Consider the following 27395-nt stretch of genomic DNA (forward strand, 5'->3'; position numbering starts at 1 on the left):
CTTAAGGGTCGCTATAAATCTACCCATCCGCTCCACCTCCCTTTTCCCAAATCCCACTCCCCCTTTTTTTCCCTTCAATATTATTATCATCATTTTATATAAGCGATCCCCACCCTTTTTTTTCCTCCCCTTCCCATTTTTTTTTATTGCAACGGGTCCTAAGGGATGCAGCAGATCTCTTCTGCAGCCACCAATTAAAACAGCAACGAGGATCACCCATAAAAAAAGGCACACGTACACGCGCCGGCTTTGTAACGAATAGACATCCCTCCCTGTTTCTTTGTTTTGCATCCTTTTAGTTGTGATTAAACAGCATCGAGTAAGGAAGGATCTTCAGCGCTTTTTCGATCTCATTTTTTTCCACCCCCTCCCCGCTTTATTTGGCAGTTTCCCTTTGTTATTTCTTAGGGTCAGTCCCATTGTGTAGGTTTCAGTTAGCACAGTGAGCAGTTAATTTATTTCTTTTTTTTTTATTTCATTAATATTATTTCTTGATTCATCATTGATCATCTTCACAACCTTTTCTTCGGGAAGAGTGCATCCTCTTGTACCTTGACATCTGAAGGTAAGTTGGTGAATTTCTGATGGGTTTCTTAAGAGTTCCTTGCAGTGTAACATAAGACAGCAGGACATGCAATCTGGCTTGGAGTTCTCATCAAAGCAGTAGCTGTTCACAGCCTGGTGCTGTGGCTGCAAACATTCAAGAACTGGACATGCAGAATTAACCCCTTTTGCTCAAACAGGATCCATGCTACCTGACAATGTAAAGTGGACCTCACTGGAGCCTATATGAGCAAAAGGGGTGTTTGCTGATTATAGAACTATAGCTTGCAGGATTTCATATAGATCTTGTATATAGTACACTCTCCACCACAAATAGCCTATGCTAGGTTGTACCTTGTGGACCTGTTTGAGCCTTGCCACAAGATATGCATTTGGTGTAAAGGGCAACAGAACATGTTTAATTGGCATAAGAATGTTCTTAAACCAGTATGAAGATAGCTATAAACCCATCATCCTATTCCATCATCATGGGTTAGATAGGATTTTCTTGCACAGCGATCAACCGGTCTTGTTTTAATCTGATTAGGCATGGGATTAGCAGATTACTTATGATACTGTTGGTTTAGCAGCTAATTGCATTAACCATCCTTAGTCTGAATAGGTGCGGATTCCACAATGCCCGTTTCTGACCTTAGCGCTCCTAAAGTTAATAACAGCATGGATACCAGTCATTGGTTATAGTTGCTGGCTACCGTGATAGATTGGAAGACAGGCAAGAAGAGATGGACTTATTTCCACGAGTCACTGTGACACTCTTCTTGGGATAGATTTTAATATAATAACCCATCATCTGATCTGAATGGTTTGCTTAACCTATTCGGTGCCAGCGATGTGCATTATATTAGATTAAGGCGACACCTGGATTGTTAAAACTGTACAATGGAATTACTACAATGTGGCAGCAGGTTTAAACACAGAAGATCATTATTATATTAAAAAAACAAAAGCAACAATGCTCCAGTCTTCGTTATTGAAAACTTTTTTTCTAAGATCTGCTTGTTCTATATTATGTTCAAGATTTACATATTTACCAGATGGTAAAAGTGGCCTATTCTTAAAATATTAAGACACCATAAATTATAAAATTATGGTCTCAGTTATCGCCCAATATACCCAAATAACGTTTGTTTTCCATACTTACCTATTATATAATCTGATTCATTTAAGCAAGAACTTATGTAATTACCTAGTGTATTCTCAGAGAATGGCCCTTTAAAATCAAGATTGTGTTTTGGAACCTACAGCAAAGGTGGCCTCTAATTATTAATGTTTTTTTTGTTTTTTCTCAGGAGGTCAGTGCACAAAGGGTGTGTATAACTGTGTGTGTGTATATATATATATATATATATATATATATATATATATATATATATATATATACACACATACATACATACATACATACCCCAATAAAGCACCTTAACCCCACAGGGGAATTTTGTAAACCACAAGACCAACAATAAAATATAGTAGCCCTATAACATAGTTACATTGATTTTGGTCAAATTGTGGTGTATGAAAATATGGGTTTAATAATAATTTAATAACATTTTTATATATTAAATATAACGATTTTATATAAATATAAAATGTAAGTTTCATATATATGGGTAAAAAATAAAACGCAGTTTATGAACAAATTATTTGCCTGATCTGTCCACCTGCATGGCTAGTGATGCTTATTAACTCATTATAACTGCTTAAAGCCTGGGCCTTGCAAACTCAAGTAACCACAGCCCTTCAGAAAAGGTTTTATTACCTCGATAATCCACCGAGAGTGATGCTTCCACAGTGATACCACTTAACATGCTTTTAGCGCAAAAATTCTCCATTTAGGTGAAGTAGAAGCCCCTGCTATACAAAGTACCGTGAGTACCGGACATTTACGTTATTAGAAGCCTTTTCCGCTCATGCTGTGACACCCACACTTAATCCCACACCTGGGGTGGAGGCATTGGTTCGCAGTATCTGTCTGGGCCGTAATTGGGTAGTAGTTGCTACACCTGTTCTAAAGCTAAACTCTTTGGGGTTAACATTCCATTAGCTCCGCCTGTCAGGTTACGTCACGACTAAAGGCTATATCTTTTCCCCCTCACGGGCGGCGGCAAACTGCTCGCGGGCGGCCTCTGCTGTTACGCAGGGTGTAGTTAAGAGAAGCTCCGTGGTACGCCGTGTTAGAGGGTCTCGGCGGAATATTTGCTTGTCTTGGACGTTGTGCGGTTTCCCGGATGCTGGAACGGTGCACCAGACAAGTGAGTTGCGCGCGTTTCGTTGGTATTTATGGTTTACGTTGCAATGCCTAAATGTGTGTGTGTCGTTTGTACACTTCCTGTACCCCCTACTGGCATTGCAGCTCGTACACCGCTGCATCCGGTGTGGTGTATGGACTTGTTCTAGTCGGTAAAGTGTATAGAACGGTGCAGTTTTTTCTCTAACGGGGACCAAGTTTGGTGACACGTGATTTGTCTGCGCGGGTGGCGCCAATTTGGATTTTTTTTTTGTACCCCGAGCAGGCGTGTGCACGTGCGTCACCTTCTCCTGCCGGTTCCTCGTCACGCCTCGTTACTTTTACCGCCGAATAGTTCTGGAGTTTAGGATGTTGATGCTATGGGCGTCACTGGTCCAGGTATTGGAAAGTGGACCTGACGATGTGCGGTGCTGGCGGGGGAGTCTGATGACTGTCATGGAGAAGGGAGCGGCGTCGCTGGTGTCTGGCATGGAGAACGGGGAATATGGGTGGGTTATAGTGAGTTTGTTGGCTCTAGAAGCCTCAGTGAGATGCTGGAAAGCGGGACGAGGAGTGACTGAGAAGAGTGGGGCTCTTGGGTGTCAAAGGCGACATTTCAGAATGTGGCAGCCGCAAACCAGTTAACAAATCGCTGTAGTTATAATCGCTAGTCCTCAGTGGCAGGAGTTATTGGGGTGTGGGAGTGAAATGACAGCAGCAGTCGTGTGGTGTACGGTATGGCGGATAAATGGAAGGCATGGGAGTCGTGTTTGAGCCACCTCATTGAAGAGCCTCCTCACCCCCAGTCCTTATGGTTTGATAAGGAACGCTATATTCTCAAAGGAATCCGTGCCTGTTGCTTTAAGTGGGTACTTGGTGTCCTCAATTAAGCCTCTAGAAATGCGCAGATATGCGGGATATTTCTGGATGCTCTAGGTTAGTGGGCCGAATAAATGTTACTTTACTGCATGTGAAAACCCTTTTATCACCAGGGACATGACCAGTGCACTCCACACCTTGGTGTTCTTTTTTTATTTTTTTTTTAACCTGCCCTGGGGATACTTGAAAAGGAAATGAGTAAGTACCTGGATTTCTCCACAATGCAGGCTCTTTGCTTACTGTGTGTTCTTGTTGCCTATGGATAAGTTTTGGTTTTAAAGAGGTACCTCAACCATTTTATAAGCTTAAATGCTTTATTTTATTTTGTGACATGACTGCTTGCATTTCAGGAGATGCATTGAGCAGAAGGCATCTCCAGAGCTTTGTGAGTGTGCACTCAGTGCCTGAGTGCCCCAGTGCTGGCTTGTGCGAGACTTCCAGTGGCTCTAATCTCTCACCAGAGAGTGTCCCCATTAATTCAAGCAGCCAAAACAGGGAGCATTCGGTTGCTGCATCTTCACCGGTATGTCTCGTGTAAGCCGTCATTTACATTGAGTATTTTTTTTTCTGTAAGTTTTTATTAGCGAGGATACTTCTCGCTTTCAGGATTTCTGCAATCACATCTCGATTTTATTAGCATAGGTTGTACTGTCAGAAATACACATATTGACAGAGAAAAAAGGAGATGCTTTCAGCTTGTGAAAAGTCACTGGGTTTGTTGACTAAACAGTGCATAGGGCGCTTACGATCATCTCACCAGGCAGCATATTATATTTTATGGACACTTCTACGTTTTGTATGCTGCGTTTTTGTTTCTAATTTTAGCGTGTAGGCCTGTCAGTTCCTTGTCATTAAAAGGTGCTGTTCCAGTTAGACGGAGTTACCCTCACACGTTGCGTATCTTTAATAGAAATTGAAATGAGTGCTTTTTGTAACAGACTGTGCATAGACGGGTTATCTGTGTCTTGCTTCCTGGGACTAGATTTTTTTGGTTGTCGCAGTTGCCTGGTTGATCTTGTTTGTTTTGGGAAACGGTCAGTTCTGCTGCTGTCCCCAAAGCCTATACTTTGCTGTTCAGTATACTCAATATATTTATGTAATGTTTACAGATTTAAATTATATAAGTGTTTTACAAGACCACCTAATCTTTTTATAATACAAAGTAAACCTTTTTTGTAATCTGCATCTATTTCCTTTTGTAAAATGACTGTGCCTTTTTGAGCTATTATGAATCTTTGTGAGGGTGAGTGGAGAAAAAGGCAAGACTGGAAGGTTAATACTTATTCTAGTTCTGAAACTTTTGACCACCCTTCAACTTTCATTAGTTTCGATATTTGGTTTAAAAGTAAAAACTATAAACAAGTAAGCTCATTGTCACACAGCACGAGCTGGTGACAGTTTTAATAAAGATGTTTATGATAAAAGCTACACTCCTGACAGTTCACCTTTCGATACCTTGATCACCTCTTCAAGTTTGATCTTAATAGGGAACTGTCCAACTAAATCCCGTAATTAAAACTGCCGACGGCTTATGGATTTTGTGTGGCAATCAGAGCCCATCCCTCTAATCAGCAGTGAGCGTCCGTGTAATACTTAAGCAGCTCCAGTTTGCAAGAATTACAGGATGTCTAATTTCTGAGGCCCCCTTTAACCCCTTAATGACAAAGCCCGTACATGTACGGGCTCAAAATGCATTGTTTTCAATGGGTTTAGGGACCGCTCATTGTCCTTAAGGGGTTAAAATCATTTACTTTGAGCATTACATACAGTACTGTAGTCTAGCATTAACCAACACATTAAAAAAACAAAAAACAAAAAAAAAACTGTTGCAGACTTTGAGGCTTCTCTGGAAGTCAGTTGTGGTACTTTGGACGTTATAGACTTTATATAGCGGAATAGTCGTTGTCCTGATCTTGGAAATGAAAGCAGAGCCATTCTACCGTTTACCACAAGGCAATGTGTTAAGGTGTCGAGGTGTTTTGTCTAGTAGATTTGGGCTAAGATAACACAGCTAGAGCAAATTCACATGAGTAATATGCAGCTGACTAATAATGTTACATGCTGTACATGTTATGCAAAAACTAGAACTAATAAATAAAATTGTTCCCCTTTACAGACAGTTTAATATTACACCAAAAAAATAACTTATTACTATAAATTCATTAAAACGTAACCCCCACAAACAAAAAAAATAGTATTCCTATATATTATTTAGTATGTGTTATATGGTGGGGTGTCCGAGCATAGTGTCCTTTTTAACTCTTAACGTACGTGCGCTTTGCGAGAGCGGACAGTATTGTGTAGTGGGAAGCGCCTTCAGTCGCAGTGCAGTACATGCAGCTTCGCTAGTGCTTTCACAAGTACATGTTCCTTTTACATACACACTCGACCCCATTTTTTTGTTAATCTGGGGTATCTCTGTATATACAAGCTGAGTATTTTAGCACATTTCCCAAGATATGTGAAATGAATAAAACATTATGCTGCATTCACCAACACCCCCTGTTGTACAGGAATACCTCTCATGCATGGTTACGGCAGGTTTCTCAGATGTTGTGCGGTCCAAACGGCAACATGCACGTTTCAGTTTTCCAACCTGGCGTTTTGACAGATCGCTTTCCTAGGTCCGTGTCCCCTTTCCAGCACATCAGAAGTCCCGTGTTTCAATTTTGCCCCACAGAGCGAAATTTTCAAAAACCAGACCGCAAAGGGAATTGTTAGGGGCATATTGGCATGCCCCATACAGCTGACTCCATGCCAGCGCCTTTGAAAACGGTAACAAAAAGGCATTTTCACATCCAAATGCCATCTCGCCATGTTTTTATTTTTAATTTTTTTGGACATGTGAAAACAAAGTTCTTGATTTGTGTTCGATGGCAGCACAACCCCAAGTACACCAATAACCACACGTGCATGGGTGTAAGATGTTTCTTGGACGTTGTGGGGTCAAAATTGGAACATGCGCATTTCAAGTTTCAAACTTGGACTCTTGACAGATCGCTCTATTGGGCCCATGTCTAATTTGAGTCATAGTAGAGGTCCGATATTTCAGTTTGATCCCATAACTGTATTTATCTGTGAGCGCACGCTTTGAAGATGTCAGACTCCTCGATTAACTTTCTAGGTAGCCCACTGCAACCAGAAATCTAACAGGAACACTGAATTTTGAGGCTTTTGTTCTACCTTTTCGCCTTTCAGTCACACTTCTGGATGAATGCTGGGCTACCTGGGACAAGAAAGAAAACACAAAATTCCACGCTTCTCATGAGCCCATAGCCATATATGTGTTATGTGTAAGTGTTACACAGTCACAAGAGAGCACCCTAATCGTGAGTGCAGAGAGGTTTCACTTTTATTACAATTGAGGGATGGTAAAACTTACCCCTAAACACCAAAATAACCCAATAAAATATACAATTCCTTAAAACACATCACCTGAGAATTTCAAGGACACCCCGCTGACCTTTCTAGGTGGCCCTCTGCAAACTTTCTTTCTCTCCCCTTTAACATCTAGGCACATCTTGGGGATGGGTGCTATGCACTGGGATACCTGGGACAGTAAAAAAAATAAAATAAATAAATTGCCTTGAGCACATATATACCGCATGTGTCGGCATTCAACGTCACAAGAGACTCCCCAAATCATGAATGCAAAGAGGTTTCCTGAACCAGGAAGGCGCACATCATGAAACTATTCCCCGGAAGCAGAAAGACACTTTCAAAGGCAGCCCTATCAGGTCTGTTTGATCATTATTAATTTTACAGCAACTTCATAAGTGGTCAGCAAACAGGGCTCTATTGCCTGTCCATGGTGTCATCAGAAGATAGACCCCATGGAAATTGTTTTACTTAAAGCAGTCTGTCTAAAGTACAACCAGCACTTGCACAGGGCTGTTAAATTTACGTCTTTTGAAACTAAATGCAGCATTAGGAAGCTAATTTCTTGCTAGACGTTGTTGAATTAAGTAAAATTTTGACTCCTTCATAACTTTGCATGGAGTGCATATCACATGACACTTAAGCCAAATCTGATACTATACCTGTAGAAACTGGAAATCTTATTGAGATGTAGAATAAATCCTGTATTGTGTGGGTTCTATAGTCGGTGGAGTTAACAAAATTAGACCTTATGTAACAAGCTGTCCTAAAAGCAGGGAGTATACTTTAAGTGCTGTAAACTTTAAAATAACCTTGGCTTTAGGAGTACATGAAATGTAGAAATTCCTCTTCGAGACTTAAAAATAATGTGTTCCTTAACGCCACAGGACAGTAACTAATGGGTATAAAAGTATGGTTTGAGTTCTCCCTTAAACAGCATGTGCTGTAAGATGCCTCTCAAACTCTGGTGGGGGGGCGATTAGTGCTATAATCTACAATGTTGGCTTGTTTTAAGTTTGCCGCCAATATGTAATATATATGTTCTGACACCCAATCGGCTCAACGTCCAAGACGTGTGCAGTTAAAAAGCGACCATAAAATCCGATGTATAATAGGCGTCTGTGTATCCTGGTCTGTGCATCTGTGATCTCTGGTCCTCTTGCCCAGCACTGTATAAAAAGAAAAAAAATGCGGGGGGGGGCGACAAAAAAACACCTAAAACTACCATGTTTGCTAGATTATAAGATAACCCCCCAAAATTTGAATATTAATTTAGGAAAAAATGAATATAAGACTACCCTATAGGAAAAAAGTTTTACTAGTAAATATTTCACATGTAAACATTTTTTTCATATTTAATGAGAAACTGATTGAAAAGATTTTTTTGTTTTTATTTGCCAACCTGCCCTAGTATGCACATCTTAACCCCCTCCCCACGCCACTCTTAACCCCCCCCGACTTGCCAGTGCATTCATTTTCTTGCGATACATGCTTCAGACTCCCTGGTGTCTAGTGGGGCAGCCGGTGGAGGCCTGTGCGATGCAGACCTCTGCTGCTGGTGGCTAGTACTTCTGCCGTGGCTTCTATGACTGCGCGCCAGCATCACATGGCCTTCTGGTGCTCCAGCATAGAAGCCCCCAGAGGAAGTGGCGGCAGCAGCAGAGGCTGCCAGAGAGGAGGATCCAGATCCCTGTCAGTGCTGCGGGGGATCTGGATCTTAGTCTTGTAGTCAGACCTCTATTTGAGGTCTTATTTAGAAGCCGACCTTGAATATAAGACGAGGGATGTTTTTACTACTACTAATAAAAAATAATGTATGTGGGTCTTTTTTGTACTATGGGGATGTTGCAATATGTGTGTGTGTGTGCATATAATATATAATTATATATAATTAGTGCCCTAATGCTTTGTTTGCAAAACTGCAAATTATACACTGCCTATTTTTTTTTTTTTATTGGTAGTAAGAAATAGTGTTACATGTGTGACTATTCAGAAACTTTTCATTGTTTCATTTAGAACTTGATCATAAAGAAAGTTGAGAATCTTGTTTTGAGTTTTTATCTCTTAGATATTGTATTGTAGTGATTTCACTTTCATGTTATGAAGGAAAAAAAATCCCCTCAATACAAAAATACTCTGTATAAAAACATGGAACAGTGGTTGGTGTTTAATTTTGTGTCTAAATACATTTTGTTGATGCTTTTCATCAAATGTGATAACTTTGAAACATTGTGATGGTGCTGCATCCTTTAATAAGCCTAATATCTTGTTAGTATCTCGCTTGATATGCCTTTTGTTGCATCTATCGGTATTGATTTTGTGACAACCTTTTGTTAAAGGGCAATCAAACATGCAGTATTCAGGTGTGAAGATCATTGCAGCTCTTTTGGGTGGCATTGTCCTAGTGAAGGGATTAAGCCCTTGTTGAAGACCTTGGTGAACAATCAAAGGCCTGTTCTGCCAAAAACTCAGATTAAAGTTGTCTGCGCTCAAGGTTCCAAAGGCACTTCAAGGTCAAAAGGCATAGTTCCTGTTTGTGGTTTTAATTGAGGCACATCAGTCCAGAAAGTGTTAAACAGCCTTTTCCAATGCTCTGGTGGTTGTACCATACGTCTGAGTCATATTTACCAAATAGTGAGGTTATTAGGGGTAGGGAATTTTTCCAGGATTGGCCATCCTACCAACTTCTCAGTTCCCAAAAAACATCCAAGAAGTGAATCTAGGAATTTGCAGATGCCGTCTCCTTTTCCAGCTAATGCTGGTGCTCATGGTGCCACCATCAGAAGGACACTTTAGAAAGTATAAATGCAGAAACCACTGTTTTGAAGTATATTAATTCCCTTCTAGAGTTTGCCAAACACAACTGTGCTGTGCAGGAGTTTGGAAACTTCATTCAATGGAAAGATTGAAGTGGAACGTTTTGGGAAAATATTGGCTCTGTTTTATAATAGATTTTCTATGAACTGTTTTATTTACTCAGCAAACCTATTGCACGTAAACTTTGTTTTCATGAAAGGGCTAAAATTGGATTATTAAAATACCCCAGGGCTTGACAAATTTGTTGTGAATCTGGGCGCCGGCTAAAGTTAGGAGCCAGGATTTTTTTTTAAAACTAACAGTTGGTCAGGAGTGATCTGCTAATAATCCGCCCACTTACTAAACTCACAGCATTTGACCTGGAAGCACCCTGGACTTTCAGGTCAGTGCTGGTTTATATATTTATATATATATATATTTAATGCTGATGTTCCATTGGAGAACAGCATTCACTGATATTTGTTCCCACAGGCTTGTGGGGACAAATGTTAACCCCTTCAATGCCACAATTGTGTATGACACATTTGTGGCATTGCAGGGGTGAACGCTGCACTATTGTTCTCATGGAGCGATCAGGCAGCAGGGGAGGGTTGGGGCTGGTCTCCACCCTCTCCCCCTGTCCCTGAAGCTGCCTCTGGTGAGGTGTCTTTTACTCCTGTAGGCTTCCATGCCTACAGAAGTCATCAAAGGCTTTGTGGGGGCTCGTTTTTGCTGTTGCTGGTCTGCCTGGGCTTCTAGGCAGACCACCAGCAGCAGAGCCCCGTACAAAATGGGAATTAACCCCTAAAATGCTGCGATCGCGGCATTGAAGGGGTTAATGCTGCACTGTCGCTCTCATGGAGCTATCAGGCAGCAGGGGGATGTTGTCAGGCCTCCACACTTGTGTGGGGACCCAATCAACACACAACCCCCTTCTCCGAAGTCTGTGGCAGCTGAAACCGCAATTGCTGGTTTGCCGGCAATCACTTTTTTAGCCTACAGAATCGCTCCGTGAGAGTGATCTCGGGCTCTGGGTGGCTGTGCTGTCTGCTCAGACACCTGGGCAGACAGCAGCAGTGCCCCCGTGAACACCACAATTGTGGCGACGTGGGGGCATTTTTGGGGGGATGTAGCAGGCTGACAAACACCTAGACGCCAGGACCTGGCGCCTGGGATTTGTCGAGCCCTGAAATACCCAGTAATCATTTTTCTCTCCAAAGTACTTTAGGAATCTAGTGTGTCGGCTCTTGGTCATGACTGGTGTGGTTTCCAAATTGAGGACCATTTTCACTTTAAAAAGCTATTAGTTTCTTTTAAAGGATTGAGAGAGCATGTTGGGCCCCAACATGTTCAAGCTGAGGACATGTCTGCCTGTTCAGCAGCATCACTGCTATTGTAACCACAAACTTAGTCCAGAACACTGATTCTTGGGAAGAATGCATTGGGAACTTGTCAGCCTCTGCATATAATAGTGAGTGGGACAACAATCTGCCCCTCCTTTATTTGCATTTGATGATGCTTTTAACCCCTTCAGTCCCCTATGGACGTACCGGTATGTCCTGCCCTTCTTGCAGCGGCAGGGACACATCCAGGACAAAATTCTGGCGCCTGGGATTTGTTGAGCCCTGAGCTAAGTGATGTCATCACTGGCATTAATAAATAATAAATAATGTCCCTAAGAGGACACCTAACCATATATCAGGGCTCGACAAATCCCAGGTCGCCATGGCGACTCAGAATTTTGTCCTGGCGCCTAGGAGTTTGTCAGCCACAAAAAAATGCCTCTGTCACCACGTGGGGGCGCTGCTGCTGCTGTCTGCCCAGGAGTCTGGCCACTCAGAGCCCGCCCCCGAGCCTGAGATCACTCCCACGGAGTGATCCTGAATGCTGAAACCGCGATTGCAGGAAAACCTGCAATAGCGTTTTCAGCTGCCATAGGCAGCTTCAGGAAAGGAGTTTCATTGTTGATTGGGGACCTGACACAACATCCCCCTGCTGCCTGATCGCTCCATGAGAGTGACAGGGCAGCGTTAACCCCTTCAACGCCGCGATTGCGGCATTTAGGGGTTAATTCACGTTTTGTAAGGGGCTCTGCTGCTGGTGGTCTGCCTGGAAGCCCAGACAGGCCAGCAACAGCAAAAACGAGCCCCCCCCCACAAGCCCTTTGATGACTCCTGTAGGCACGGAAGCCTACAGCGGTCATCAGAGACTCCCCCTGCAATAGCTGGTCTATAGACCAGCAATTGCGTCCCAGCTGCCAGAGGCAGCTTCAGAGACAGGGGGAGAGGGTTCTTTGGTCTCCACATGAGTGTGGGGACCTGACACAACACCCCCTTGCTGCCTGATCGCTCCATGAGAGCGACAGTGCAGCGTTAACCCCTTCAATGCCGCGGTCGCGGCATTTAGGGGTTAATTCCCGTTTTGTAAGGGGCTCTGCTGCTGGTGGTCTGCCTGGAAGCCCAGGCAGGCCAGCAACAGCAAAAACGAGCCCCCACAAGCCCTTTGATGATTCCTGTAGGCATGGAAGCCTACAGCAGTCATCAGAGACTCCCCCCTGCAATGGCTGTTCTATAGACCAGCAATTGCTTCCCAGCTGCCAGAGGCAGCTTCAGAGACACAGGGGGAGAGGGTTCTTTGGTCTCCACATGAGTGTGGAGACCAGCCCCAACACCCCCCCTGCTGCCTGATCGCTCCATGAGAGCGACAGTGCAGCGTTAACCCCTTCAATTCCACAATTGTGTATAACACATTGCATTAAGCACTGACCTGAAAGTCCAGGGTTCTGAGTTTAGTAAGTGGGCTGACGATGATCAGATCACTCCTAACCTACTGTTAGTTTAAAAAAAAATCCTTGCTCCTAACTTTTTTAGCTGGCGCCTAGATTCACAACAAATTTGTCAAGCCCTGCCATATATATATATATATATATATATATATATATATATATATATATATATATATATATATCTCTATATATCGATCTATCCCTTACATCCCATTGCCCTATCACAACCCCCAAACCCGTTATGCCGTAAGCATAAAAATTCTACAAATAATGTACACCTTATAGTATATTCCCTATAAGTGCTGGGAAAGTATGGAAAATCTATATAAATTGGGTATTTGTGAAATCAGGACACTTAAACTTGGAGGGAATTTTCCATTACTCTACCTAATTTTGTGAGGATTCAGAGGTAAATTTTATTTAATTAGGTGTTTGGGTGTTTTTTTTTTTTCCAATTTTTTTCAGCTAATCTAACTGGTATCAAAAGAAAACTCTATCTCTCCTTGAAAAAAACGATATATAGTTTACATGGGTACACTATTTGCAGGAAAAGAATAATTGCTGAACCGACAGCTCAAAAATGGCAAAATTGCTCTGGTACTTGAGGTACCAAAAACCCCTGGGATTGAAGGGGCGAAAGATTGTTTTAGAGGGCATATTTGTTTGTAAAAAAAAAAACCAATATATCCCACATACAAAGTTGTCACGGAAGCCAAACTATTGTCGTCTCTGCATTAGATGACATCACTGCTGGTGTGGAAAACGGGATCAAATGGTGAATGACCACTGCAAGTTCTGTTCTACAATCTATTCCCCATCCCCCTGCATTTCAATTTTCCTTGAAAATTAAAATGTTTGTGTAGAACAACCTAATGGTACAATCAACCTAAAGACTTCTTAGAAACCTGCTTTTTAGATGAATTGTAACAAATATCATTTTCAATACTTTCATGTTTGGTAACCTAATGATAAAGAACCCTTACATTTATACAGAACCCGGCTACACCAATAAATAAAAAGTACATATCACAGCATTGTGTTAATTCTGTATTTATAGTCTGTGAATCTGTTTCCCAGCTGTAGATTTGTTTTTTTACTGGTAGAGCATCTGAAATTTTATCCAAATGCCATGTTTGACCAAGAATTTGAAGACTGCTTCTAAAAATTTTCTGAAGTGGCCTTTCAACTTAAATGCTTTAAAAATCAGGTCACCGCTGCTATTTTTAAATGTGTAGCCCGACTAGATGCTAGATTCTCGTTTGATAGTGTGCAATGATTTATGAGCACTGAATAGCTGCTGTGATTCCCATACATTCTGTGTACAGTTCACTGGGTTTGTTGGCGGATGCCTTTAGTACAGGGGTAATGTTAAGTGTTTAGTCTTGACTTATTTAAAACAAATCATTTGCAATGCTTGTTAATAGCGTGTAAGGCATAATAGGGTTGGTATTTGTACCACTGCTTAATGCAGATATGTGCAGTGGAGAATCCGCATCAACATCCATGGTTTTTGCTCTCCAATCAAAATGGGAGCGAACACAACTGCAGGCCTAGGAGCTGAGGTGGGGAAAGAAGCAAATACATGGGGGAGGGGTGAATTTTGCAGGATCTCTATATACAATTGTTCCCCCTACCTTCTCTACCGGCCACTTAATCTATCTTTTATCTTCTCTTCAATCTGCTATCTTTGCTTCTCCACGGACGTTACCTGAGGGGTTAGGGCAAAATGACTGGAGGATCAGGTAGAGGTTGTCATCGGGAGTGCCACCTAATTGCCCTGAGTTCAAAATAGGGCAAAATGACTGCTCTTTGGTGACATACTCTTCCCAAGGCTCCAATAAGGGGGGGCGTTTTGACGCTGTGTTTTGTCAGTGGAGATTCGGCCGAAGATATAAGATTGATGGGAGAAGAATTGGTGTAGTTTTATAAAGACTTCTGTCTTAAACAAAAAGAAATATCAATTTGGCCCCCAAAATTGTTTACATCTGCATGTATCAATCCATGTTCCTAGATTCTCCATCATGCTTGTTTAAGGTTAAACTTGGCTGTGAATGGTGAACACTGTGGTGGGAGACTACCAAAAATTTCATAGAGACAAAAAAACTTGTTTTATGTAGGGCTGCAACTAAGATTATTTTCATAATCTATTATTTTTTCGATTAATCGAATAAAAAAAAAATGCAAATTTTTTGTTTAAAATAACTGGATGGTAAAAAAAACAGCAGAATAAACTTTGAGAAAAATGCAGTTCTTGTTTTTATTTAACAACCTGCCCCCCCCCCCGTTATGCACATCTGAGCCCAGGCTTGCCACACTACCTCCCAGGTATGCCTTATATCCCCTAAATGTCTCATACCCCCCTGATATGCCTTATACCTCGCAGACATGGCGTCTGCTCCCTTCAGACCCCCGTGCTCCATACTCCTTGGTGTCTAGTAGGGGCAGCCGGTGGACATCTGCGCAATGCGCGTAGACAAACCTCTGCTGCTGGCCGGCACTTTCGCTGGAGCTTCTATGACTGAGCACCGGAAGGTCATGTGACCCTGGCGCTCCATCATAGAAGCCCTGGTGGAAGTGGAGGACGTCTGCGAGCATCGCACAGACTCCTGCCGGCTGTCAGAGAGGAGGATCAGAGTCCATGTACGGGCTTTGTCACTAAGGGGTTAATGAAAACCTCCAGCTTTCTCAATAAACAACAATAAGCATTGATCTGAGATGGGCGGAAGGAAAGGATGTAAACACCTTTAACATGCCTATATTTTGTTTTATTATTGCAGTTAGAAATCAAAACTGAGGAGACTGGCATTTTTAATAGTATTTTTTCCCTTCCTTGATGTGTTTAAAATCTAGACAGTTTTGTCACTTCTTGCGTGGATTTCCCTCCCTTCATACAGATTTTCTAGGTGTAATGGCCAGAGGGTTATTTGACCAGCAGAGCAGTATGTAAGTCTTTACTCTTAACTAAAAGGTCATTGAAAGGTTGCAACACTAAACCACGCTATGCTTGTGAAGTTCTTAGAAAATCACTCCTCACCATTTTAATCTGTAGGATTCAAATATGTTTAACATTTGCAGTGCTCTTTAATTTTCAGTAAAATCTCACTCCTGTGCTTTTTAATGTTTGACATCTTTGCTTTATAAACACACTTTTCCCTAACATTACATTTCTTGCGTACATGATTGAGTTTTTGCTTTAAAATCCCACCCTGGGTTTGGGGCTTTTACTTTTTTACATGTGTGTTTGCAATTATCTGAGCCAACAGCTTAGTGAATATACCTGGTGTTTTTAGGTTTGGGAGAGCTTAAGGGGTAGCACCGGTGTCCTGTTAGTGATTAGGTGCAGTTAGATGTTAATGTTGGGGTTATGCTACAGTTAGTGTATAATGTTAGCAACACCAACGGTCTCAAATTTTTGACCACATACCGTGTTTCCCCGATAGTAAGACACCCCCGATTGTAAGACGTATCGGGAGTTTCAGAGGGGTCAGCTAATATAAGCCGTACCCCGAAAGTAAGACATATGTCTTACTTTCGGGGAAACACGGGGGATTTGCCTCCAGTGACGTGCGGTACAAAGAGTGGGGCTGGGGGTGCGGGCCGCACCCTGGGGGGGGTGCCAGGCCAGTGCCCTCCCCCTCCGACTGAAAAGACGGCGCCGTTTTGATCAGTCTGCCGACAGGTGTCACTGGCTCTGTGTCCTCCCGGAAAAAGGTCAGTGCTGGTCATACAGAGAGAGACCAAGGAGGGGGAGGGGGGTGTGAAGAGATTCTCTGCAGCTCTTATTGTAACCGCAAGATGCAGCTGAGGAGGACTACAAGTCCCAACATACCGGGCTGTGTGGGCTTACAGTTCTCCTCTGCTGGAGCAGCAATAATGTTTTCCGTGGTCCATCAGGACCATGGACAACATACAAAACACGCTGTGTGGGATACTGCAGGCCCGGACTGGCCATCGGGCACACCGGGCAAATGCCCGGTGGGCCGGGCCACGGCAGGGCTGCATTGACTTAGGGGCTGATGGAGCTGCAGCTCCAGGCCCCTACTCTACCTACGGCCGCATTAACGCAGGGCATAAGGGGCGCCTGCCCCTTAGGCCCGCCGCACCTGCGACCGGGTCCGCCACTCTAAGGGGCCGGGAAGTCCCCACCAAGGCCGGCCTTACGTGGTTAAAACAAAAAATTCGACAATTTTTTCCCAATATAAGACATACCCCGAAAGTAAGACATAGTGGGGCTTTTAGGGATAAAAAGAAAGTAAGACACTGTCTTACTTTCGGGGAAACACGGTAGCATTTTATTAGGTTAGCACTATGAGATGACTTGTAAGTGATAAGAGACTGATCAATAAGTGTTTAGAAAGTAATATGTATTTTTTTGTTTTGTTTTTACTTGGATGACCCTTCTCTCTTTCAGCTGTCACTGATGGGGTGGGTCATCAAGTGGCTGTCACAATAATAAAGTCATTCCTATTGGTCAGGAGTTATCTGATCATGTTCGGCCCACTCTTGATTGGCTCTGAGCAGCAAATGCAGGTGCTCCATAAAAGCTAAACACTGATTTGTTCCCTCTAAGCTTGTGGGGACTGATGATACAAACCTTGACCCCCTAAAATGATGTGATTACATCAGATGGGGTTGCCGCATTGAGGGGTTTAATGCTGCGTGATTACACTCATTGAGTGACTTTGTATCATGAGGCGTGGGGGACAAAATATATTAAGATTTTGTCTCTGAAGCAGCCTGTGGCATGTGGGACACGATTGCTGGTAAACCTGCCATCATGGGATTAAGCCTGGGTGATCACTCGAATAGGAGCATAGTTTGGGATCCTCTGCTTTGTCAAAATCTGGACAACTTGATATTATTGAAGATACTATAAACTCTCTATTGTATCTGACTATTATACCGGAGAAAATCGGGCTATCCACCTGGAAGCTGCTGCAGAACTGTGTCATGCAGCTGGAAAGGAAATAGACAATTTTGGAATGGCAAAACTTACACCTAAAGTTTCAGGATAATGTCTCCGGTCCTAAAAACCAGCAGTTTTAATGCTTGGAAAGAGGTTATTACTTCACATTGCCATAGCTTTAATGACTTAAATGTGAATTTGTACATTACTCAGCTTCTAGTGTTTGAATGTGAAATATCCTTTAGTGCCCCCCTCAAAAAAAACAAATATATACATGCACACCACACACCCCAATCAACCATAACATTACGACCGCTGTTAGATGAAGAGAATAACACTGATAATCTTGTTATGGCACCTGTCAGTGGGTGGGATATATTCAGCAGCAAATGAACATTTAATTAACAAAGCTGATGTGTTAGAAGCAGGAAAAATGGGCAAGTGTAAGAATCTGGCCAGCTTTGACAAAGACCATATTGTTGTGGTTAGACAACTGGGTCAGATCATCTCCAAAACTTCAGCTCTTGGCTGTTCCAGTCTGCAGTGGTCAGTAACTTTCAAAAGTGGTCCAAGGAAGGAAAAGCAGTGAAAGGTCATGGGTGACTTCATCTTTTAACATCCTTTTTTTTTTTCTATGCCATTCTATGGCAGCTCTTTATCAAGTATTTTTTTTACATTTAAAGTGTATTTGGGAGTAATCCTCCCTTGACGTTTATAGTGATGTTATGCAGTTTTGCAAAGCTTCACTGTTGAAAACTTTGAGAGTGAAAGTTGGAGGGCGCTTCACAGTATTTAAGATTCAGGAGCAGCCAAAATATGCATTATATTTGAATACATAAACGTGTAAATACATAGTGAAGTTATGCTCTCTTCATTGTACGTTGCATTTAACAGCTGCAAAGAGGCCAGTGTAGCATTTGCTGTGTGATGCTTGACTTCTGATGCAGCGTGTACAAGTCATGGCATGCCCAGTGGTTATTCATCTGAGCATGTAAGATTGTAACTGTACTAGTGATAGTCTGAAAAGGCAGAAACCCAACAGAGCTGAAGATTTTTTTTCTTAAAGATGGCTATTCATGTTCTTTGAAGTCATTAATGAGAGCCACTATTTGATATATATATATATATATATATATATATATATATATTCTTGAGTTTCTCCCTTGCGGTTCTGTCATTTCCCATGCACTGTTCTCAAATTAACAATGTGCTTGTATTTACTGTTTTCAGACTTAATTACTCTATTTGCTTTTAACTGTGGTGTGTGCGGTTCACTGTCAAAACCCAATACATGGACTATGCAATATCATTGCGTAATCCGTAACTTAAGTGAACTTTCTCGGTCTTGAATGAAGGAAAGCGTGGGGGCTGCTTGAGCTGAGAATCTGCATGAAAGTCTTTAGTTAGTTTTAATCTAGGGATGCACAGATATATCGGTGGCCGAAATGTATTGGCTGAAAAGGGCATTGTCGGCAAAATGCCAAAAATAATAGTCTGCAGGGGCTGGGCTGCTTACCGGTACGTTGGTCGCACAGTGTGTGAGCAACGTCTCTTGTTTCGTTCAGGAAAAACGGGAACCCAGTGGAGTCATGTGAATGCACGTCACATGACTCTACTCCGTTCCTTCTCTTCCCCTGGGGGCGGGGCAAGAGAAGTTGCTCGCACAGAGTGAGAGCAACACAGAGGGAAGCAGCATGGCCCCTGCAGAAGTGTGCGAGTGAGATCTGCAGTTCAGGTAAGGGGGTGGGGGAGGTTGTATGAGTAAGTATGTGTGATCAAGGGAATAAATGAGTACATGAATGAGTGAATGTTTGTGCGATAGCATGGATGTGTAAGCGTGTGTGGGGGGTAGCATGGCATAGGGAGCTTGTAATCACACACCTATCATGCCCAGGTTGTAGCATGTACTGGCTACTTTGGTATGATAGGAGTGTCATTTCTGTTAGCAAACCAACTTTGGTTGTGTTACTTTTTTTTTCTTTTTTTTTTTTTCTTTTAATATTCGGGGGTCCATTTTTGGTGCATCCCTATTTTAATCTACTCTTTTAAGTTGTAGTCCATCGTGTGGGGGTTTCAATTCAGCCCTCAGCCTGTAGACTGTCTTATGCCTGTCGTAGTCAATAATTTCCAAATGAAGGCGCCCAAGCACTGAACCATTATGGAGAAGCCAATGGGGGGAAGGGGGAGACTTGTAATCTACAGCATTTCTCAGAACCCTGCAATTAATGTAAATTATACCCAGTATGTGGTCTTACCCTGCTGTCAAGGGGAAAAATGTGGGAATTAGTTGGGACGTTTCATCTTGCTAGTTGATGTCCAACTTGATGCCTTTCAAGCATTTGTATGATTGTGAGCCTGTCTGTTAAATAAGAAAATTGAGATTCTGGTATTTTCAATCAACCAACCTACCCATTCATGCTTCCAAGAGTGGCCCGAGGCATTGAAGTGTTAGATATCTAGTGTATACCAGTTATTTGTGATTGAACTTTTTAATACAAACCATTTAGAACACAATGTATGTACAAACTCTACCTTTAGTATAGCTTTTAATACATGCCATTATTGTATTTCTCTTATTCTACCATTTTTCAGCGTACCAGCTCTTATACTGTTGTGTTTATATAGACATGTTATGTGAACGCTTGTTGATTAGGTTGATATTGCCATTATTCTGAGCATAAGTAGCATGTAAAAATGTATGGGCTGATTTGCTGTTGTATTTCCTTGCTAATCTAACTTGCGGTACTTTTTGTGTCCATATTGCAGACGGCATCTCCAAACTAACATGGCAGTCAGACTGTGTGATGTGGCTTCTCTGCTTAGAAGTGGTTCGTGGGCAGCAGAGCCTTGGACTGGGGTCTGTGGGATTTTTCTTAAATTTACTTAGGCTTTTAATGTGTTTAATGTACAGAGGCCATACCAAAAATTCAGAAGGGATAATGACATTGTTTTTTTACCCCATTTAGTGAGATAGCAATCAATTGTTGCTATTGGGGAAAGATGTGGAACCAAGGCCTATTAAAGTCTGAGCCCAGGGGTCCCTAACATGTTTAAGGTATATTCAGAGTCCCCTGCAATCCCAATTTACCAATACCTTTCTTAAACTGCATCTACCTACCTAACAATCACCTTATAGAAAAATGTTTTAATGTTACTCTATTAAATATTATTTTGGTATGGTCTCAAAGACTGCTTTGCTCTTTACTCTGTGGTTAATTTGATTCTAAACATTATGCATTGCAATAATGTCTCTGCTCTAAGAGGGAATTAAATTAAGGGATCAGCTTTCATAACAGGCATTCGTGTCCATGCTCTCTGAACAGTTGTGTTGATCCTATCAATGGAATATTCATTATTTTGTTAAACTTCAACACACGAGTATCATTTTTATTCAGAGCAGATGGTCCTATACCAGAGCAATGCTATTATTTCAGCACGTGCAGCTGTTCGCTTGCATGTTGGCTTAAGATATATTTTGTGCCACCTGAAAATGAAAATACATGCGCAATTAGGCAAGCCTTTATTCCACAGATTTATTTTCCTATCCACTCATCCAGATTTCATGTCATAGATGTATGTTTAGCACTGAATTTTAGTTGTGCAATTCCTAACTTGTACACCTTTTTTGGTGCGTGGAATATCATGTTGGCATTTTAAGTTTATCCTATTTTACCCTTGATCTACACCAACAGAGTACTCCTTAAGATGTTCTGCAATGGATTTGATTCTGTTGTGGAAGCTCTGTGTAAAGTATTACGTTAGTGCGGGGATCTGTTGGGACTGTTGTGTTTAATGCCCCCAGAAGGTGGATGTTCACACTTCCTGCAGTAGGATTGCCCAATTTTATATTATCTATATATATATTTTTTTTGGGGGGTGGGGGGGGGTTAGCATTTGGAATCTTGTTTGGAGTCCAGTCTTGTATAGTAACATCTTCCATCAAATTATGATCCAGCTGCTAAATGACGCAAAACGTTGTGGATCTTTCTTCCCTAGAATTCTTGTATACGATTGACACGGCTCCTTTAAGGCTCTATTTTGGTGTTTATTTTTATACCTTGTGATCAATATAATGCGTGGCTTGGTGCCTTTCTAATGTGTTACTAAATCTATTTTTAAATCTAAGCCTACATTTCAAGATAACTGCAATAAAACTTCACAGGTAGCCTTTAGGGACAGTTGTCCTGCAAAATTTTGCTGTGTACCATTTTTTGAGGCAAATATCTGACAGCTGTGTCAGGAAGCATCTTTCCTAGCTTAAATGGAGTTTGTACAGTACTATTTTTAAAACTAAAAGTATCATTCGAGTCCCATGGAGAGAAATGTATCTTTCAGTATCTAGTGCAGTACACAGTAATGTAATTTAGAAAAGTGGGTTTATTTTGTTTAAAAAGACGGTTGTCTGCCGACCTGTAGGTAACCATATTTTGGGTGACTTTCCTTGCCTAAGCACCACACAGAGCAGATATGGCTTTGGTAATGAATGCTAAGAATTAAAGCATATTAAGAAATCTATATCAAACTCTTTATTTTATTTTTTAGTGTGTATATGCGCACCTCACTTTTTATTTATTTTTTATTTCCCCGTTTGAATTTTTGGGAAACGGTGTATCTGCAGAGAGGTATCTGTTTTTTTTTTTTCTGTTGCCATCTGACAGCTGATGAGAAAAGGTGGCTGATGGAGCGATATCCTCACTGATCTTGCAGTGAGGATATTTTTTGGTTTATAAACCATAGAAGCTTATTTTTTTACATTAAACAGCTTTGATTTGTAGCCAAATGTGCTCTTTTCTTCCTGATTGCTTCTCAGTTTTAAATAATTGTAACATGCCTTCTGATGGTTACGAAGGTGATGAAAATGACCTCTTAAATCAGCCGTGTTGACTTTTCTCAGTTTCTGTGGCAACAGCCCTTAAATTCTTGTCACATGACAAGACAAGTGGTAAAAATGTTAAATGTGATATCATAAAATGATATACTAAGAATACTTAGTAACCCCCAAAATATAAATATTAGTAAGTTTTGTTACAGTTCATTATACACAGGGGTGTCCAAGTTTTTTTCTGCAGTGGGCCACTTCGTCAGAAATGTATGTCCGTGGGCCGCACTCATTTTTCACTGAAAAAATATGACCTTTTAGCTGTATAATGCAAACGTTTTAATTTTGGGCAAAGTAATTAATTAATTAGAGTGGAAACGTTTTTTTTGATCAACTTTTATCTCACTCTATCAATACTAAATTACTGAAACAGTAGAACAAAGATAGAATCTTATGGGATTGGGAGTAATCGCTACACTAAAGTCATCGTACACGGGACGCATAAAGTCCCAATTTAGTGCCACTAATCCTTTTTTAATATGCAGATTGAAAGAGTAAGTAACACAAAAGCTTTACTTTTCCTCTCACTGATTTCTGGGCCAAGAAAGTTTTGTTCTCTGAAGTGACTACAAATTCAGGGGGGGGCGGTTTTATCTGTAGATAAGTAAAAGCTACATGGTTCTATTTATTCCTACAGTAAGTAAAGTGCCAGGAAACAGATGACCAAATACACACCAGGACAGGTTCTGCCTCACAGATGCCTAAACACACACACACACCCACACACCAGGACAGGCTCTGCCACACAGATGCCTGCACACACGCACACACACCAGGACAGGCTCTGCCACACCAACCCCCAAACACACACCAGGACAGGCTCTGTCACACAGATGGCTGCACACACACACACGCGCACACACACACCAGGACAGGCTCTGCCACACCAACCCCCAAACACACACCAGGACAGGCTCTGTCACACAGATGGCTGCGCACACACACACCAGGACAGGCTCTGCCACACCAACCCCCAAACACACACAGACCAGGACAGGCTCTGCCACACCGACCCCCAAACACACACCAGGACAGGCTCTGCCACACCGACCTCCAAACACACACACACACACACACACACCAGGACAGGCTCTGCTACACTGACCCCCCCACACACACACACACACACACCAGGACAGGATCTGCCACGCTGACAACCCAGACACACACCAAGACAAGCTCTGCCACACCAACACCCAAACATACACCAAGACAAGCTCTGCCACATCGACACACAACAGGACAGGCTCTGCCGCACATGTACCCAAACACACACCAAGACAAGCTCTGCCACATCGACACACACCAGGACAGGCTCTGCCACACTGAAGCATTATTTTCTACACTGCTTTGTCAATAACAGCCCCCCCCCCAAATAGAGTATTGCAGGAATTCCAACAGTGTTTACAGGGTTTTTAAACAAATATTCCAAGGCAATAGGTTTTAATTTCATTTGGGGTTTTTGCACTTGTAGCATTTTAATTCATCAATTTTTCTATGAAATGGGTAATATGATGAAATTGTGCTAAACCATTAGGAAATGGTAGTGATGAAGCACAGATTGCATTGAACATGTGGAGCTGTACTGACACATCTCAGCCAGCCATTAAATTATTGGAATAATTCACAAGGCCTTAAATATAATACAATTATATCAAATACATTTAAGGCTTAATGTGTATTTTAGGCCAGTACTAAAATGGTATTGGAGAGCCACGGATGCTCCTGTTATGATACAAATCATTGACATGTGTCCCCTTCATCTTTTTCTTTTTCTTTCCAGCAGGTAATTGCTGCCATGGAAACACAGTTGTCCAATGGGCCCACTTGCAACAGCACAGCCAATTGTCCCAACAATATAAACAACTGCTCATCACCAGTTGATTCTGGCAACACAGAGGACAGCAAGACCAATTTAATAGTCAACTACCTTCCTCAGAATATGACACAGGAAGAACTAAAGAGTTTGTTTGGAAGCATCGGTGAGATAGAGTCCTGTAAACTAGTAAGGGACAAAATTACAGGTATGCTTCAGTGCAATACTTTCCTTTCTCCTCGTATATCTTTGTTTATAGTAATTCATATGGTCTGTTGGCTTACATTATCTTTATAATTTTTTATTATCCTTTATTGGTTTTTTTATTTATTATTGCTATCAGATTAGTGTGCTCTCTGGCTATGCAACGGGTAGCTGCTCAAAACTGCCCGTGTGTGTCTGTCAGGTACCTTAACTAATGGGTCCAATGAAAGTCTCCATGTTGTTTGGGACCCACACATGTACTAAATTGTCATTAAAAAAGTACAAGACATTGCATGTAATGGTGCCAATCTAGTGTTTTACCTAGTCTAAGACCCTTAATTAGTCAATGTCTGGCTGGTTGAGACTAAGCCACTCTACAGACTACAAAGTAGTAGAGTTAGGGCATTTGGGAAAAGATAAGAGCTAAATCATACAGTGACAAAATAGATAACTATCTGAAGACCAGAACATCTTTAAAATGACAAAGCAATAGTGCTGTTTTTTTTTTTGTTTTTTTTCGATAGTTATTTTTTTAAACTCTTTCAATGCTGATGTTCCATTAGAGCACAGCATTGACTGATATTTAGTCCCCACAAGCTTTTGGGGACAAATGTTAACCCCTGCAATGCCACGAATGTCATACACAATTGTGACATTGAAGGGGTTAAAACTGCACTTTTGCTCTCATGGAGCGATCAGGCAGAAGGGGAGGGTTGAGGCTGGTTTCCACACTCATGTGGAGACCAAAGAACCCTCTCCCCCTGTCCCTGAAGCTGTTCTGGCAGCTGGAATGCAATTGCTGGTCTATAGACCAGCCATTGCAGGGAGGAGTGTCTTTGATGACTCCTGTAGGCTTCCATGGCTTCAAAGGGCTTGTGGGAGCTCGTTTTTGCTGTTGCTGGTCTGCCAGCAGTCCACCAGCAGCAGAGCCCCGTACAAAACGTGAATTAACCCCTAAAATGCAGCATTATTGAAGGGGTTAACACTGCACTGTCGCTCTCATGGAGCGATCAGACAGCAGGGGAGTGTTGTGTCAGGTCCCCAGACCTGTGAGGGCACCCAATCAACACTCAACCCCCTTTCCTGAAGCTGCCTGTGGCAGCTGGAACCGTGATTGCAGGTTTTCCCGCAATCACATTTTCAGCCTACAGAATCACTCCATGGGAGTGATCACAGGCTCGGGGGGTGGGCTCAGAGTGGCTGTGCTGGTCTGCCCGATCACCACGATTGTTGTGATGTGGGGGCATTTTTTGGGGGGGATGTAGCAGGCTGACAAACACCTAGGCTCCAGGACAAAATTCTCAGTCGCCGTGGCGACCTGGCGCCTTGGATTTGTCGAGCCCTGCCTTGAAGGACTATCACAAAGCAAAAGTGATAGCATCAGACATTTAAACTCGCTATAGCTGTTGATTTGGCAGCACAGCATCCTCCCTAAAAGTGGAACATTACTTATTTACTTTATTCCGAGTTAAAGGCACTCTAATGCTTAGAACAAGCAAGATTTTCATTGGAGTCCATTATGCATGGCATGCAAACTGCCTGAATCTGGTTTTTATGGGAGTTGGAAAACGACGCCAGTCTTGGGTAGTAGTAGATCAGTTTGAGACTATTATGTTTGTATGACGTTTAATTGTGGTGCCTTTTAAATATGAAAATATGTATTAACATAAAGAAATTCCAATCTATAGCTCATTCTAAGTGTTAAAAATAGATGCATTTAATTTCTCATGTTCATTCGTGTCACACGTAAACTGCTTTTAATCAAGAAATAACTTGTAAGCGTATAGCTAAAAAAATTATACTATGCTTACATTTATAGATGTTTTCATTCTCTCTTCCTGCAACCTATGGGTGCAGCATTTTGTTACCCCCATGTAGCACCACATAATTTTCTACCCCTCCCCTTCTCCTTAGACGTGTGTATATGCATATGTACACTGTACTCATCCAGCGTAGTCAAATATTTATTACCCCCACAAACCTTACCTTTTCAGCCTCAGTAGTTTAGCAGAGGTGTCTGTCTGCATATGTCATGCTCAAGCAGTGCTAGAAGTAACCCTGGGGAGATGACGCATGCTTATCTATACTGATAGAGGCACGTTTGTTGGAGGCTAATCTCACCAACTGGCCCTGTTGATTATGCTATAGCATCCTGTGCACCCATCATGGAGGCTGCAGCATGGATGAAAACTCTTATTGCATCGTGACTTAAACATGTTTTTGCATGGATGTGTAAAAATGTTTAATTGGCCTTATCTTTCCATGATGAAGTTTGCTAGAGTTAGCCTGTGCTGGCACTGTAGCCTACTTGTGAGGCTGCTTATTTCTGAACTTGGCCATTGGTGGGTGCAGTAAGAGTGTATGAACCAAGCATTAATAACAGGCAATAAGTAAATTATCATGTAAGTTAAATAGAGAGATTACCTGTCAATATCCACATGCTGTTGTGTACTCCTAGTATCGGAATGAAAAGTTGATGGCAGCTATAAGAGTTATTTGAAGCTTGTTTCTGTCTCGTGTAATGGAGCACTTTTTGACTTTGCACTGGCTGCATCACAGAAAGACTTGCATGTCCCTGAGAAAAGAACCTCTCATGATAAAATGCTCTAAGGCTTAACTGCATGAGCTTTACACATTTAAAGGAAACAAAAGTAGTCATGATGGGTTTTGGCACTGTATTCCAGGCTTGTTAGTGAAAATATTGAAGCAGCACCACATGCTGTTAAGATTGACATTTCTGAAGGAGTTTCAGTCTTGGAAGCTTATTTAGTTCTGCTTTAGAACTTGGAGTTTCTGTGATTTGTGTCATATCAATCTTTCAGTTGCAGCTATGAATGCATATATGCAGGTTTTGTAAAGTGGTTTAACATTAAAGCATACATGATTTAATTCAGAGGGCCAAGGTAGCCCAAGAACAGTTTAAATATGTTTTTATGGGGAGGTTCTTTAAGTGGTTTAATT

At 41.8% G+C, this 27395-nt stretch overlaps 1 protein-coding gene across 2 annotated transcripts in view; it reads left to right on the top strand.

Annotated features, from left to right (window-relative positions):
- The first annotated feature begins 424 nt into the window (after positions 1–424).
- Positions 425–27395, top strand: part of ELAVL2 (ELAV like RNA binding protein 2) — a 49865-nt gene continuing 22894 nt past the window's right edge. For both annotated transcript variants that reach the window (XM_053465915.1, XM_053465916.1), the window contains exons 1-3: positions 425–565; positions 20302–20392; positions 24198–24438. In XM_053465915.1, coding sequence (XP_053321890.1) covers positions 20321–20392; positions 24198–24438 — 313 coding nt within the window. In that variant the 5' untranslated portion in view covers positions 425–565; positions 20302–20320. The remainder of the gene's footprint in view (positions 566–20301; positions 20393–24197; positions 24439–27395) is intronic.

The sequence above is a fragment of the Spea bombifrons genome, chromosome 1 (assembly GCF_027358695.1).
Source record: "Spea bombifrons isolate aSpeBom1 chromosome 1, aSpeBom1.2.pri, whole genome shotgun sequence".
Classification (NCBI taxonomy): Eukaryota; Metazoa; Chordata; class Amphibia; order Anura; family Pelobatidae; genus Spea; species Spea bombifrons.